The sequence below is a fragment of the Manacus vitellinus genome, unplaced genomic scaffold (genome assembly GCF_001715985.3).
Source record: "Manacus vitellinus isolate BGI_N305 unplaced genomic scaffold, ASM171598v3 scaffold_0_pilon, whole genome shotgun sequence".
NCBI classification, from domain to species: Eukaryota; Metazoa; Chordata; class Aves; order Passeriformes; family Pipridae; genus Manacus; species Manacus vitellinus.
This window is the reverse complement of record NW_021938789.1, coordinates 18,104,183-18,120,059: the sequence shown is the minus strand read 5'-3', so window position 1 is coordinate 18,120,059 and position 15,877 is coordinate 18,104,183. Positions and strand designations below refer to the sequence as shown.

Below are 15,877 nucleotides of genomic sequence, written 5' to 3'. Positions count from 1 at the left end.
ATCTAAAGACACTTTGCACGTGTATCTCCGACAACGTAGATACACATTTAAGATTAAAAGTACCCACGTTCACAAGAAAATAGACACACTAAGGAAGACTCCTTTCTTTCTTTTTGGGGGACAGTTATGTGTATTTATTTAGGAAAATAGCTTTTCATCTCTGGTTTTGCTGAGCTACCATCAGGAACATAATGAGATGAATTAGAGAAAGCAAACTTGCCCTCCATTTATGAAGTACACACATGGCTTCAAGGACCTTAATGTAAAAAAACAAACAAAGCTCTTCTGGAATATTGCCAGTCCAGGCATTCATAAATGACATATTCATTTTGTCACTTTGGAGCCTTTAGGATTCAAGGTAGTATTTCAAATTTTCTTCATCCATCAGTGGATGTTAGAAACTTGTTTCTAACAAGTTGTTAGATGTGTATGGAGATGCTCATATGCCTGTCTGAATCCAGGATTTAAACTTTATTAAATGTTTCCTCACTTGCCTCTCACCTTTTCTCCTCTCTTTTTGAAAATAATAGGAAATTTCAGGTAAATTAGAAGATAGGCACTGCTGGTACTGCTTGTTAATTTTGTGATGAAAGTAGATTATGGGAGATTTTAAGCTTCTAGGTTGTTAAAGACTAAACAAAATTTTTGTGCTGAGATTTGCTAGAAGGACTAGTTTTTTGTTTCCTGGAAATGTCAAAAAGTTTTGCTTCAGGGATAGGATGGGTGCCTCAGAATAGCAGAAGGCAAGGCTACCTTGAGAAACATTTGTTTCTCTTCCTGTAGGGCAGAAGTGGAGCTTTCGGTGCTGCAGATGCATGAGCTGGGATGCAAACCTGCTTCTGCTTTTACCTCAAGTTAGGACTACAAGTCCGTAGTTGTGAGCCAGCAGTGTGAGTGCAGCAGCTAGGACTGACTACCCTCTGCACATGCAAAAGTACACTCTTGTCCTCACAACGTGAATGTGTTGCTATAATATGATTTTCCTTTTGTTCAAACTAAAGCAAACTGCAATCTGAACCCAAGTTCTGTACCCACAAACTCGTTTTCTTTTTTCCTCAAAATTATATGTATGTGAAACCCTTGGATCTAGACCTTGCACATGCTCAGGGTAAGTATAAGGATCTCAGACACTGATAGTGTTTTTGTTTCTTCAGCCCAGCCACAGCTCTCCTGGTATTACCCAGGCTTCATATTTCACTCTGACGAAAACAGCTTCTGACCATGCAATAGGAATAACTGTTCAGTTTGGGGAGAACACAATCCCACCCCTGTGTCTAGAGTGTAAGCTCATTTCATTTACTCTGGTGCCCTGCTGTTCACTGGCAGTTTAACCAGAGAATTGGGCACATCATTGCTGCTGAGTGCGTGGAGATCTGCCTGGATTCTTTACAGTGTTAAATACTGATTCCCTCATTATGAGCTTGGCTGAACCTCATCCCCAGTGAGGAACACAGCAGCTTGGGAACATAGAACCCAGCTATGGACCCATGAGAGGGCAGCACGTAATAGCTGGGAGAGGCTGGAGCAACACAGGTGGTATTTATACACCAGGCATGTTCCAAAACACCCCTGCTGCCTTGATTTGGCACTTTTGGCAGCGCAGAAATTGAATTTGTCAGGTCTTCATGAGCTGAGAGCTCTCCTGGGCAGTTTTCACCTTGCCAAGGCTGGCTGCTCCTGCTGTTTTTGTCAGTGTAAGTTTGATCCACTGCTTGCTGCAAGCTTATTTCTTTTGCAGCCTGTAGGTAAATTGCAGTACTAAGATCCTTCCTGTGTAGGGATTTGGCTGCAAGTTCACAGCACTGGCTGGCAGTGGGAAATGGGACTTGGTGTGGTGTTTGTGCTGGAAATTTTTTTCACAGTGTTTCTGGTAGCAGTTGTTACTGGGGAGAGCCTGTCAGCCAAGCTTGGCAGCCAGTGCCAAGTGCTGTGACTTCCATGGCTGGTCTCAGAGCTTACTGATGATTATTCTTTACAACACAGTTCATGAAAGAAGATTTCTATGTGAGTTTCATTTTCAGAATATAGATATTTGGCCAAGTACACTGGAAGAAATCAGAAATCAGACACCACCACCCCCCAAATCTTATACCTTAAAATTGAAATTCGTGTTTGAATTCACATTTTTGGGTGTGACTGAGAATTGGTAAAGCTAAGTTTTGCCAGAAAAACAAACGCGAGGCGCAATTGTAGTTACTAAGCAAATTGTGTATGCACGAATGGGAAGACATTTGGCCCAGATGGTTTTTCATTTTCAGAAACTGCCTGCTGGCCAAGCCCTGGGAGATTTTTCTATTTCTGATGGCAGAGGTAAATCTGTTGCCCTTTTCATACTTAGCAATTAGAAGCAACAAACTTGGAGGAACAGAGGGTGAGGGGCCAGGGAAGCTGAAATGCTGAAACCAGGGCAAGATATTTCTCCAAACTACGAAGCCAGCATGTTTGTATCCAGTCATGTCATTACTGAAAGGCACACAGGCGGTAAGAATGGCATCTAACACATAACAAAACATTAAAACCAACACGGGATTAGAATTTAGTCCCAGTTTACTTACTGGATAGCCAGCTAAAAACTTGAAGACTGGAATGTAGTTTTAATTTTTTTTTTTTTTACAGATTTCCAAGGTTCTGCTGAATCTCTTTTCCTCTCTTTGTACTGAAGAGAGGATCAGGGAAGAGCAGTTCTCTCCCACAACCTGTTCCAGCATATTAAAATGGCAAAGTCTGGGTTCTCTCTTTAGAAACCTTTTAAGTAGAAGTCTGACTTTGTTCTCACAAGTGCTGTTGTTTGGCCAGCTGGAAGGCTACCATATCCTGTTGTATGCTACTTGCCAAGAGTAGAAGAGGAGAACAGCAATGGAGAGGGTTGTTGTAATAGTTATCAGATTAATTCTGTCCCCATTTTCAAATTTAAACAAGTTACATTGAATGCATATTGGAATCTGGATTAAAAATGTAATGAATGTGTATTTTAATGCATTAACCAGTTTCAGGTGCCACTTTGTCCATAAAAATGGCCCTTTTTCTCCCCACAAGTGAATTCCAGATTTGTTTCAAGACTTTTGAGAAGTTACTTGTACAGTGCAAAAATTATTACATGGCCTTGAACTCTCTAGCACTGGGCATTCAGCACTGTCAGAACTGTTTTATCTTAGGCAGCATTAACAGATTTGTTTATTAAATTCCTGACTGTTACTCCCTGGAAATCAGCGGAAAGCTTTTGGGGTGGCAGAGGTTGTTGCTTGAGCTTAGCTGGTCCTGCCAAACCTTGTTGATGATACACGGGAAGGAAGGAATCTCACTTGGCTCTGAGGGTATATTTAGGTGGTGGAAAAACATCCTGCTTCTCATGCATCTGTGTGGCTTAAAGAAGTGACTGCCAGAAAATTGTCTTTAACTGCTTTTCACCTTCTCAGCTCTGCTGGTAGAAATATCCATGGTCACGTTCCCTGCTCTGCTTTCTCTCATGTTGAGCTCCAATAATTTAAAGAGGCTAGTTGGTGGGCATTTGCCATGTTGGCTCATTTTCCTTGAGGACAGGTGTGATCCCACAGACAGCTCTGCTGGCACATTTGAAGGAGCAAGTCCCTCGCATGGGGAAGAGTGACCCATGTCCTTGCGACATTGCAGTTGTTCCTTGGTCACAGTTTGCCTTTTCCCAGTGTTCCTTGCATCCAGGAGGAGTGATGTGCAATCCTGAAAGTAGCTGTGAAAACTGAATACCCCGATGGGATTTAAGCCCCGCCACATTTTAAGTGCAATTCCTGCAGAAGCAGCTCTTTGTTGCTGGTTGAGCACATTTGATGGGGAGTTTTGCCGGATAAAAACTGGAACTCCAAGACCATTGTGTTTACTGTCACCTTTATTGCAAGCAACACTCCTAAATTGGATTTACTGTTACTGCATGTGCCAGTTCTGTAAAATCAAATTATTCAATGTGTTTGTTTTTACAGCTCCAGGATAAATCTCACTTCTAGCATAAACAGATGTAATTTCATTGAAGTAAATGCAGTTGTAGTTTTGTCTGAATTTTTGGATTTAGCTGTAAATCTTTGTTGCCTTTTTTTAAAGATACTTTCTCTGTTGCATTCAGTACAGAACCACATTGTGAATGCCTTGCAGAGTTTTTGAAAAATTGGGAGTAGAAGACTCCCTGTGCATTTCAACTTTCTGCAAAAAATTGCTTCTGTCACAAAAGATTAGTCTTGGAAGTTTACAGGCTAGAAACACAATGTGTAGCAGTGAAGATTTGTTAAAGGGGGAGGAGAGGCACCTCTTCTGCGGGTCAGAGCGTGGAGAGCGCGCGCGGGAATGTAAAAGGGTTGGGAAGGGAGGAAACGACACACGGCTGACAGAGGAGCGGTGCCTTCCAGGGAGAAGCACCCACTCACAGCTGGAGCCGGCAAACACAAGCATGCACAGTCCGTGAGGAGAGTGGGAGCTGACATGATGTGTTTCAACTCGATGCAAAATGAATGAGCTGCTGTTCTCGGGGGTATTCGGCCCCCGTTGTTGAAGTACAAGTACACGGCTGCATCAAGTGCACTTTGCATCATCTGATGCCTAGATACACGCTAACAGAGACGGGGACCAGTCAGAGCATTGAGTTGGGTGTTTGTGTATGACGTGCTTGGCATTTAATTCCTGTTTGCTGCAACAAAAAGGTAAGAAACTTAAAAAGTGACGAGAAAAAAACCTCAGCCCTCCCTCCCCACCCTCCATCCCCCAGACAGCAGTCTCACATTAGGAGTAGCCTTTGTCTCGAGCTGTATTTTCAAAGCTATGGTCTATTAGTCAAAAGCTCCTGTGTGGATGCCTGCAAGGCAAATTACAGCTCCTAGTGTGACAAAGGCAAGTCAGATTTCTTTTCTCCAAGACCTGACACTTAGCAACCTTCAGGAGAGCACTGTAGCAGAAATGCTGTAACAGAGGGACCGTGTGCTGAGCGGTAAGTATTTGATGCTGTTCTCCTTCTCCTTTATCCCTTCAGATGCTGCTCATTTGAGCAGCAAACTACCTAATGGATCCCGATGATTAATAGGTCTGGGGGGCTGTGTTCTGCTCAGAATTACATGTTCCTAAACTGGCTGCGGTTACTGACTGCGTATTGACCAGCCTGATTCTGTAGAGCATGATCATAATTTGTTTTGACTGGTAATGCCATGGATGAAAAGATGCTGTAGTTAAGAACAGCAGAAACCTCATTTGCTCAAGAGAAGAAAAATCCCTGTGTTTTCCTCTCAGCATACGGTGCCTATATAATTATTTATGTGTAATTCCCAGCTAACTTCTAGCTAGCCAGTCTGGGCTTTCTTCTTTCAGCCCATAACTGACAGTGGAGGTTGAGTGGTCTGTGTAGATCTCCAGAAGTGAACATGTTTCATGACAGAAGTATTGCACTGTATGTGGACATACCTGCATGTAACAATATATTTAGTTGAAGTAAAATGGTTAACAGCTCTTCTGACAGAAGAGGAAACTTCATGATTTAAATGTAATGTATTGCCTTGAGGTCCCTGTACTTGCTTAATCCTATCTAAATTTATAAAGAATTTGCAGCAGGAGAAATTTCATTGATTTGTTAATTGAGATATAGCTTTGAATCCTTATTAAACTGGATGCAGAGGGGGAGAGAGACGAGCACATTTATCTTTTTAGACTCAGTAGCTTCACTTTTCCATCAGGTTTCTTGCATGTTATGGAACCTCATTGCTCTACCTGTTCTTGTGCAGTAATTTTTGCTTTCTTAAAGGACAGCATACATTGCTCTATGAGGGGAGTATGTGAACTGTTCACCTCTTAAAACCATGGCTTTAATTATGTTCTTGTAGCTGTTGCCTTGTGGTTAGTGTAATTATAACAACTTGTGAGCGAGGAAAAGAATATTATTTAGCCCTGAAGCATTTATCAGTAAAAAGTGGCCTATTTATTTTCATAAGAAGTTAAAAGAGAAAAAGGGGAAGATTAGTGCAGTTTTCTTATATAATACCAGTTAGATGATTTTTTTTTTTGAAGTACGGGTTAATTTTTCCTTTTACAACAAGTGTCTGTGTTATAAACCCTATCTTTAAAGACATTTTAAACATTGACCAGTTGCAACACAAATGGGGAACAAACCATCTAAATTACTATTACAGATAATTATGGTGTGTATTGAAGGTCTGTGGTATTTCTTGTATTGTTACAGTCTGTTGGGTATCCTCTTCAGCAAGGCTTTATGGTTCATCATTTGGAGTTTTCTGTGTTTCATGACATGAAGTAAAACTTACTATGGACAAAGTTCTGATCTAATTGCTATTAGACTGCTACCATTGATTCAACTGCACTGTAAAGCTTTAATTTGTGTTAGACTGCAGAGTTTTCTTCAGTGTAGTTTAAGATAGGCTGAGATAACCTTATTCTCTGTGTAAAGTTAATACAGGTTAAAACCTGAAATTTTAAAGTTCTAAATCAGAGAATAAGAAGTGTTCATTTTCATTTCTTCCTATTAGAAAATAACTGGCATGTCCCTGAATTTGGTCTGGTATCTGCCAAAGAAAACAACATAACCATTTTTTTTTTGGTACTGTTTTGATGTTGATATGACAGTAAAACATTTTCTATATGTTCTAATAATTTTCCAAATTGGAAATATGTTTATGGCTGAATTTAATAATTGTTTAATAACTTAAACCAGAAATTCTTCTATCCAACTGATCCTTGTAAAATGATGGTCTAGTGATTTTGGGAAAAGGTGCCTGCTGTTTTAAGAGTACAATTTAGTCTTTACAAAATGTGGATTTGTATAGCATGTCATGCTGCCTCATATTTTATTTTTATTTTAAAAATAGAATCTGACTAGGTTATAGTAGTCTTCATAATATATGATAAGCAACAGAAGGCTAGATCAAGCCATCAATTTTTAAGCAGAAATCTTTCCTACCAGTGGAGAATTGCTTAAAAATTGATGGCACAATCTGGCCCACTGAGAACTGGGGATCCTGTAGAAAGTGTTACTTGTACTTCTACTCAGTCTCCATCCTGGTGGTGGCAGGGACCCAGAAACACAAGGCCAGTTTGCTGGAATAGTCTGCTACTTGAATACTTGTTAGGAGACAAAAGACTTAAGGACTATTTAAAAAAAAAAATAATTAAAAAAAGGTTAAAAAGCTACCAAACCCTTAGAAAAATTATAACCCCCAGCTATTTTTGTTTCACTGAAAGAAACTGTATTTCTCTAATGGCATACAAAAGTGAAGGACATAATCATTCTTTAAGCAGCAGGGAGACTTCCAAATGCACAGAAATGAAGGCTGTTTCCTTTATTTGTTCATGTAATGTTGTTGAAGTGTAACTACATTTTACATAAACATTTAGCTGTATTAAGTGCTACTAGACTTTGTAATGACAAATTAGAGAACCAGAGTAGGGCCTCTTCTGTGCCTCAGAGGCTGTGCTTGGGCAAATACTTATAACTGTAAACAAAGACAAAAGGCTTGTGCCATGCATCATTATTTTTAATGAAGAAAAATGTGTTTTACTCCACTGGAAGTCTACAGTAATTGAAAACAAAGACAATTCAACCGTTCGTTATTTCTTAAGAAGAGAGATGGTCAGGGCCACTGCTGGTGGGTGTAGTCCCATGTGAAAATGTTGAAGGACCACGAAAGTTGGAAGGCAGACCTCTGTACTTGCTTATAGTATGGTTATCACACAGCAACCTTATTTTTTCTGATCTGCTCAAAAAAGACAACTGGGGAAGTTGCAGTCAGCCAAACTCCAGGGGAAGCTACAGAAATGAAGAGGTGTGAAGTGTTAACAGTGTCTTCACACAGTTATCTGAATGTGTCAGTCACCAAAATGGGTGGGCTGTAAACTTGACAGGTACAGGGGAGTAAACTCTTAGCACTCTCCCAGGCTCATGTTCTGTGCAGTGCCTCACTACAACATTAGCTGAGCATGGGAGCTTGACACTTAAATACCTTGTTGGAGATGCCAAGAAGAACAAAACCTGTTGGGTTTCTTGGTGTGGTTTGCTCTTCATCACATTGTAGTCTTACATTGGCTCTTGTTGAATTAGAAGACACAACAGTAGCAACTGTGGAGTATTTGGAGTTCAGAATAACTCCAGCTGTCCCAGTCACAGGGATGGATAGGCGTGAGGGGCACCTGAGCTGCTGGGGCTCTTGGGCATGTTATCTCACCCCTGCCAGCTTCCCTCTGTCCAACTCTAAAGGTGCTAACTGGGAAACAGCCTGGAATAAATGTACCTGGCAGAAGTGATGGGGAGGAGGAAACTTACTGCGTTCTCTGGGAGGCAGTGTCCTCCTGGAGCTCTCTCTAGGAGGGATACTCCTTTCTCACACCTCTGCAGGCTGGAAGGTCGTGGGCTGTTTTCCTCAGAGGTCTTGGCCTTTTCCCCTCGGAAATGAATCTCAAATTCAGTGTAACAACCGTGATACAATTTTCTGGGGATTGTCTTCCCAGGTTATTGTCAGGTTCTGGCTTGACCCCTTTTAACTCAGTCAGCTTGGAAAGGGATATGTAGGGCACCACAGCGAAGCACTTGCACAGCTGCTCTAGCAGCATTTCTGGCACTTAGAGCCACCAGCAAAATCTGCCACTTGAACTGAAACTTTCCATATCTGCTTTTTAGCCTTGGGGCAATTTTTTTTTAATCTATTTATTTATTTTTAAAGGTGAATCATTCAACCATATTTGAGCTACCAGAATGTAAAGAGAATACAGGCAAATAGTCTTCTCTATGAAAATGATTAATAAATTACAAGACACTCTATGAGGAGATGCTGAGTTGACTGGAAAGCTGTAATTAACTGGTTAGAAGCAGGACGCAGCCTCCCTTGGTTCGCACACATCCTACAGTATGAGAGTCCTTCAGCCAGAGCCCCACTCGTTCCTCACTGCCTGAGGAAGTTCAGCGGCCCAACTGCTTGTGTTTTTAGTCACCTTCCTGAATTCCCTCCAGTGGTCTTTTCTTCTTACTGACAGCTGCAGTGGTGATTGTTCTGTACAGTTGTATCTTGCATAATGATTGGGGAATTAATAGATCTCACTTTCAGAGTTTGATCCAGCAGGTCATGTTTTGTGTCTCCAGGACATTTCTTTTGCTCTCCTCCCCTTACTATATTGTGTCTAAATTACAGGACATTTTTTCCAATATAATGTTATTTCTGAGAGATAGAAATCTCTATTTGTGGACTTCATCTAAAGCCAGTGATTAATGGACAGAGAAAATTGTATATATTTTGCTTCTCATACTACTTAGAAACATTGACTGTATTTTCTCAGAAAGTGGAGTGATACTACTTTTTCAGTTCTGATTGGCACTGAAATGTAGCATCAAGGGCATTTAGGCTTGAAAGACCTATAATATTTGCAGTGCTGAGATCCAATTTTAACCCATTACTTTATAAAATATTAGCAGTAGTTGAAGTCCTTGCTGACTCTGCAAAGCCCAGTAGAAAGCCCATGTAGCTGAAGTGAAGGAGTGAGTGGGGTTTTGGTTGCAGAGATCCACACAGGTCACTGCTGGATATTGAAGAGGGGAAACTCCCAGTTCACTGCTTGGAAGAAGTGGAGCAGAGCACCCTGTGTTTCTTCTTCATGATGAGGCTGTCTCACGCTTCCATTGTAAAATTTCTGGGAATGTCCATTATATTTATAATTATGGATCATCTTTCCAACTTGACTGCTTTCATAGAACAGCCCAGGTTGGAAAAAATATCAGAAGGCCATCTGATCCAACCTTTCATGGGAAAGGGAGCCTAGATGAGATATTCTGGCACCTTGTCCAGTGACATCTTAAAAACATCCTGTGGTGGGAACTCTACTGTACCTCTGGAGAGGTTGCTGCAGTGAATTATTTTACTTCACAAGGAGTCACATGGAGATTATTACAAGGGACAGTGGATACAAGTTGCATCAGGAGAAGTTTCATCTCAACATGAGAAAGAAATTAAATCTCTAGTTATGTGCATTAGCTAACCATATGCTTGTTTAGTTAAAACCTGGCTTAGAAAGCCTGTGTTTATTCTAGTTCTACTCACTAAGGCATTTCTAAGCAATAGATCATTCCCTGTAAGCTTTGCAAGCTTGCTGATGTGAGATATCTCATGGGAATTGGATCCCTTCCCTTCAGTGTGCTCTGTCTTTAATCCTGCCCTTATTACTTGAGATGGCATGATTTTTCCACTCCACTACTTTTTTTCTCAGAGTTAGTTACAAGCTGGGATGATGTAGGGTCCCACATTTTTGTGCGCATGAACCTTGCTCAGATCCTCACTGGAGGTTGTGAGATGCCTGCAGCAGGCAGGAGTGGGAGTGCAGCATTAAACATCTCTCTCTTCTCAAGAAAGGTTATTATCCCTGTAGAGACACTGTGCATTGCGTCGAGTGGTGTCCAGTATTTAAGGAGAGGTGGGCAGAAGCAGGCAGCAACCCACATCCCTCCCCAGCACAGAGAACCCTTTGTGGTAACATCACAGGAAACAGTGTGCTGCCTTCACAGGACAGCTCCAGGAGTGCCCATGTCCCTGCGAACTCATCCTGCTGGTGTTCCCTGGTGGCTGGCATGACCTAGAAAGCAGCCAGCTGCAGTGAGTGCCGGGGCTCAGGGCAGGAGCTGGGCAGGCAGAGCGGATCTGCGGGAAGGCGAAGAAGGGCAACCACCAACCAAGGAAGCTTGTGCCTCTCCTGCCCACCTTCGCCTGCAGGAAAGGGGTGTTGGTTAAGTCGTACCAAGAGTTAGTGGTTGCTGAAGTGTTTCAGAAATGAAAGTGTGTGGTGGTTTTATACCTCCTGGCTTCAGCTCAGCACTTATGAGGTGGTTCCCCCGGCTGTCACTTCTCTTGGAAAAGGCATTAAAAAAACTGAGGACAATCTTTTTACTCTTTCAGTTCAAACAATGTAAGGTTTTCACACTCTGAAGAATTATTCTTGTTTCTTTAGTCAGTGTCTGCTGTAAATAGTGTTATTTTGGATGAAGGAAGGTTCATGCACTTTCTATGTCTATTTATGCTTTCTGCATACTACTTCCCGGACTTATGTGTGGTATTTTAAGCTTTATTACTTCCCACTGTTGGTATGTCTGTGCTGCCTCACTGAATTCAGCTGACGCCTGTTGGCTTCATTCCATGTTTCCAAAAATACAAACTTCAGAACAACAAGATTCAACAAAAGAAGTGTCAAAAGGAAATAGTGGCAGTATGCTTAGATACGCTGGGCTGCAAACAACAGTGAATACTAAATGTACAGCACTTTTCAGCTACCCTGCCTCATCATATGTTGGAGCTCTGTCTGCTTGAGTGCTTTCTAACTTGTTCTTTCTGTTTCTTCATGCTTCCCGGGATTCAGAGAGAGGTAAATTATTTTCATTTTTCCATTTTCGTGTTTATCCTTCCAGCATGCACCAAACAATGTTGTATTGGTTTGCTTGTATCAGTGAACAGAAGTTCAGCTTCAGTGAGTAAATTCCTGTCTCTGTGTCACCTTTTTACCTTACTATTAACAGAATTGTCAAGTTGGTTGTTTTGTTTTTTCCAGGTCCCAAACCCTCTAATACTGTGACAGTTTAAAATCATGTGATGCAGGGGTTCTAATATTTGCTTCTAGTGTTTGAGATTAAAATTTAGATTATGTTGCTCTCCTGAATCTGAAATGCAAGACAGTAGTATTAAAGTTCCACCTTTTATTTAAATTTGAAAAAAACATGATACTAAAGCAGGGGATTTAAGAGCTAAGTTTAGCAAGCATGGGAAATATCAATATTTATTTCCTATTTTTGGTATTTGTTTTGGGTCCATCTGGGTTGCTCACTTGTCTTTCAAGTTTGAAGAAAAGTTTGTTTGATTTGTTTGGATGTACAAAGGGGTCATTTGGAATTCTCTACAATGCTTCCCGTTTCATGGGAGAGCAGACAGTAAGGCATTGTAGTCAGGTGCTTTGCAGCACAAGGGCTGCAACCACTCCAAAGGCTCTTAGCAATAGAATTGCATCCCTTAGATGAGATTTGGGGTTTGTTTGCTCTTCTAAATTGCAAAAACTTCAAAGCGGGACTGGGTGGAAGGAATATGGTTTAGAGATGTGGACCATTCCTCATGTTTGCTTTGTGGAATATAATGAGAACAGTTTCCAGGCTTGACTGTTTTTTAATCAATTCTGTAGGCAGTGTTGGCCTGGGGAAATGTTTGAACTTTCTTGGTTATGGCTTTGCAATCTAATGCAGGTTTCATGAATGTAGGAAGAGATGATCCTCCCAGCCTAACATTGGCAAAAGTGTGCTGCAAGCAGATTCATGGGTAGTGTCTGTGCACAACTGCTGTGTTCTCTGTCTGAATAATAAAGAGGAAGCATTGCTTATAAAACAAATCACACTGGAGAGATTAACTATTCTGGTGTAGTCCGCTGTCTTATTCAGTTAAATTTTTAACAGTGCTTTGAACATCTCAACTTGATGTATTTCTTTATTAAATCTTTAGATATTCCTTATAAACAAAAGTCCACTCCTTCCAATTAGATCTGGAAGACAGAAGTATTGTTAAAAATATTCAGAAGTTCATAGGCATAATAGCACATTCATTTACTTAAAGGAAATCCAGGATTCATCAGAAATGCTAGACTGGCCATCCTGAGGAGTTAAACCACCACTTTACAGTGCTGCACAGGAGAAGCAGCAACTCTAATGACCTTGACAAACTTCCTCATTTGTGTGTGTTTTCCTTGAAAACTGCTGCACAGGGTAAGAAGGCAGGCCCCTGCCTGTGCACATTTCAAAAATTAAGCAATTAAGGAAGAAAAACCCCACCATGAAAACTTGGTGTTGATCAAGTCGGTGGTCAGTGAATTTCATATGATCTGTCACAGAAGTTCTGTCTTTTGTTAAATCCATTTATAAAACAAGCAGAGGTCTAAGCTACTGATTGCCTTTTCAGCTTGCCTTGTCTGTCTAGCAGTTGGTGAGCAGCAGTAAGCCCCACCTGATCCCCAAGCACCAGCAGGATGTATAGCTGGGCCCCCTTGGGCTGCTGGTCCTACAGGAGAGCAGTTTCCAGGGCACCACTTTGGTGGTGACCACAGCCCGTATGATGAACTGTCCTCCTTGCCACAATGGTTGTACTTTGGCCATGTGATCATGAGGTGAGGTTGGGAATAAGGACCAGCATGGAACATAGGTCTTAGCGGTACAATCTGTACTCTTGTCACTGTGCTAGCAGAGCTCATGGATCTGGACAACTCAGCTACAGAATTGCACTTTGACATGACTCTTGTCGATGCAAATCTGTGGCCCTTTGCAGGAACGGGATATAGACCTTGATAGTAGAAAGGGAAATGCTTTGTAATCTCTCAGAGCCACCTTTCTGGCTTGCAAGGCAGTGGTGGAAAGGCTGACTGGATTCCTACCCCCCCTGCACAGGAGGAGGTAGTGAGCAGTGCTGAGACCTGGCAACCACGTCTGGGGGATCGGCTTCCGCAGCCGCATGAGGATCAGGCCACAGGAAGGAAATTGGAGTGAAAGTCATGCCAATGCTTTGAGGCTTGGAAACGCTGGGCTCTGAAGGGCTGAGCTGGGTATCAGACATATCAGCTCTGAGAGGGCTTTAACAAATTTTGGAAGCATGCAGAACGGTGGCAATGATAAGACATCAAAGAAAAACCGGCAGCTGTGAGTTTTAGGGCCGCCAGATTAAAGCCTCTGAGTATCACACAAAGTAGCCGTAGCTCCTCCTTGAGAGTTAGCAAGTGACATTATCAAGGAATGAAGCAAACAGCCTTTCAGCAGGGGATAATTTGCCCTACAAACTGTATGCTTGAATTAGAAAAACAAGCTACACTCTGTCAATGCCAGACCATTTGAGGAGAATTTAATAAATGCAGAACTGATGTTTTGCTGCAAGGAAATCCATTTTCCAATTGTGTAAGAACTGAAATAAGAAGTCTCCCAAAAATCTCTGCTTGGGGAGGGCATTTTCACTCGCTGAATTAAAAATTAGTGTCTAGGGTAATGTAGTGGTGGCCTAGTGTGCCATTCTGAGTTGTAGCTGGGGAGCAGCCAAAGAGGTGTAGGAGCTCTGTGAGATGGAGCCTCTGGAGTGAAGGAAAATTGCAGGGCTTTCCTGTGTGTCTAGGATTACCAGCAACTGTCAGAAACATAGGGAAACTTCCTTCTCCCCCACATCTCTTCCAGCTCTCATCACTGAGAAGAGTACATGTGGTTAAATGCACCATGACTGTCTACGAGAAATGGGAAGGAGAAGACTCTTGGGAGTAGTTATTTTTCTTTCTCCTCATCCTGAACTTGATTCCAAAGTAGTTGGTGTATAGTAACCTGGAGAAGGGGCTGTGGGTTTCCTTTGGAAGATGTGGAAGGGCAGAAGTGGTTTCACTCAGTGTCTGTCTGGTATCTGGTAGGTGAAATGGAAATTGAGAAGTCCTCAGTAAATCTTGTACAAACAGATTTTGCAGCTTTTGTGAGTGCTGCTTGTTTCATCTAGTTATGGTTTCTTACCTTTGGATTTTTCTCCCTAACTTCGCAACTTCCTTGATGTGACCCTAATAAAAAGACAAGTGCACTGAATAGAGTCACAGATTTCATCTCAGCTATAAATCATTCTCCTTTCTCCTATGTGAAAGAGCAGCCTGGTTAAAAAATCTGAAATGTTAATCCAGGGGATCTATAATTTCTGTCATACATACTACTGCAAAGTTTCTTGCACCTTGTCTTCTCTGCCATTTGTGATACTAGAATATTTGTGTGTCATGGAAAAACACCATCCAAGCATGGTGTTGATGTCATTATATTTATCTACTTTTCTCATGAGTCTCCTCTCACTTCTCTTGCTTTTTCTCCTTCTCTGCTGATTTACTCTGCTTCCATGGGTGCTCATGTCTTGACAGTGAATGGCAGCCTCCTGCCAGGTGCCTCGGACCCGCTCTGCTGTAGTGGTGGCTGCTCCCTCTTTTTTCTTCCCGCTTTCACAAGTCTCTGGTCAGCTGTTTGCAGGAAAGCAAAGTGAAGCCTGAAGGTTATGGACTCAGGAAATGGTTTCCCCACCGTCATGGTTTGAGAGCCTCAAAAATTCAATTCCCTAGTCCAAACCCCCTCCCACATCTCAACCCAATGTGAGATGGGTTTTCCAGACACCACACGAGACTCAGAATGGGGGAAAGGGAATATATTACAACGACTGTACAAATAAATACTATAATACATTATATACAATCTTAGCTATCTCTACCATGACATAAGTATTTACACTGGATCAAATCTCTTCTCCCCTCCAAATAAAAGTCGAGGAGGGAAGAAGGAAAAGATCCCTTTTCACTCTCAGAGCAGCAATGTCTCTAAGGCAGCAGGTTCTCTTCTTCTCATGCAGCAGCTGTAACTGGACCTCTGCCAGCACACACGAGGGGGTATCCAAGCCCCTCGACCACTCCTCTTCAAGCGAGGGTCTTCTCTTCCATGGGCTGTGTTCACCCAGACAACAGTCGCGTCACCACGGTCATACCACGAAGCACGGGGGTCTTCGTGACGGTCTGTATCTTCAGGGGAAAAACAGCCCCCTTTGCAGAGCTCTGTGCTCTGTCTCAAGCAGCGGAGGGGCCAAGGTCACCCTCTCCGCATTCCTTCTCTGAGCTTTTTAGCTCCTCTCTGCAGTGCTGCTGCAGTTTTAGGACTTCCATTCAGTAGGAGTCCATCCTTTCCACTTAGGAAAGGTCACAAAAGGAGTTTGGAGTTTTTGGTTCAGTTTCTTACCCCAACTCTGTCTCTGTAGAGCCTAATTCTCTCTGTCTGCTGCTGGCTCTCTCTCGGCTCTCTCAGACAACGCTGTGTCTTCCTTGGCTGCATGTTTGTTGCTGCTTCTTCAGTTATCTCTTGGCT

General features: G+C 42.1%; 1 protein-coding gene across 12 annotated transcripts in view; it reads left to right on the top strand.

The window, feature by feature from the left end:
• APBB2 (amyloid beta precursor protein binding family B member 2) overlaps positions 1 to 15,877 on the top strand; it is a 164,725-nt gene that overhangs the window by 134,439 nt on the left and 14,409 nt on the right. For 3 of the 12 annotated variants that reach the window (XM_018068550.2, XM_008927414.3, XM_008927415.3), the window contains one exon: positions 11,353 to 11,358. The exons of 4 other annotated variants lie outside the window; for them this stretch is intronic. In XM_018068550.2, coding sequence (XP_017924039.1) covers positions 11,353 to 11,358 — 6 coding nt within the window. Of the gene's footprint in view, positions 1 to 1,513; positions 1,534 to 4,333; positions 4,665 to 4,743; positions 4,949 to 11,352; positions 11,359 to 15,877 lie in introns of those variants that run through there. 5 more of the 12 variants (XM_018068616.2, XM_018068606.2, XM_029960652.1 and 2 more) reach the window with 5 other exon arrangements.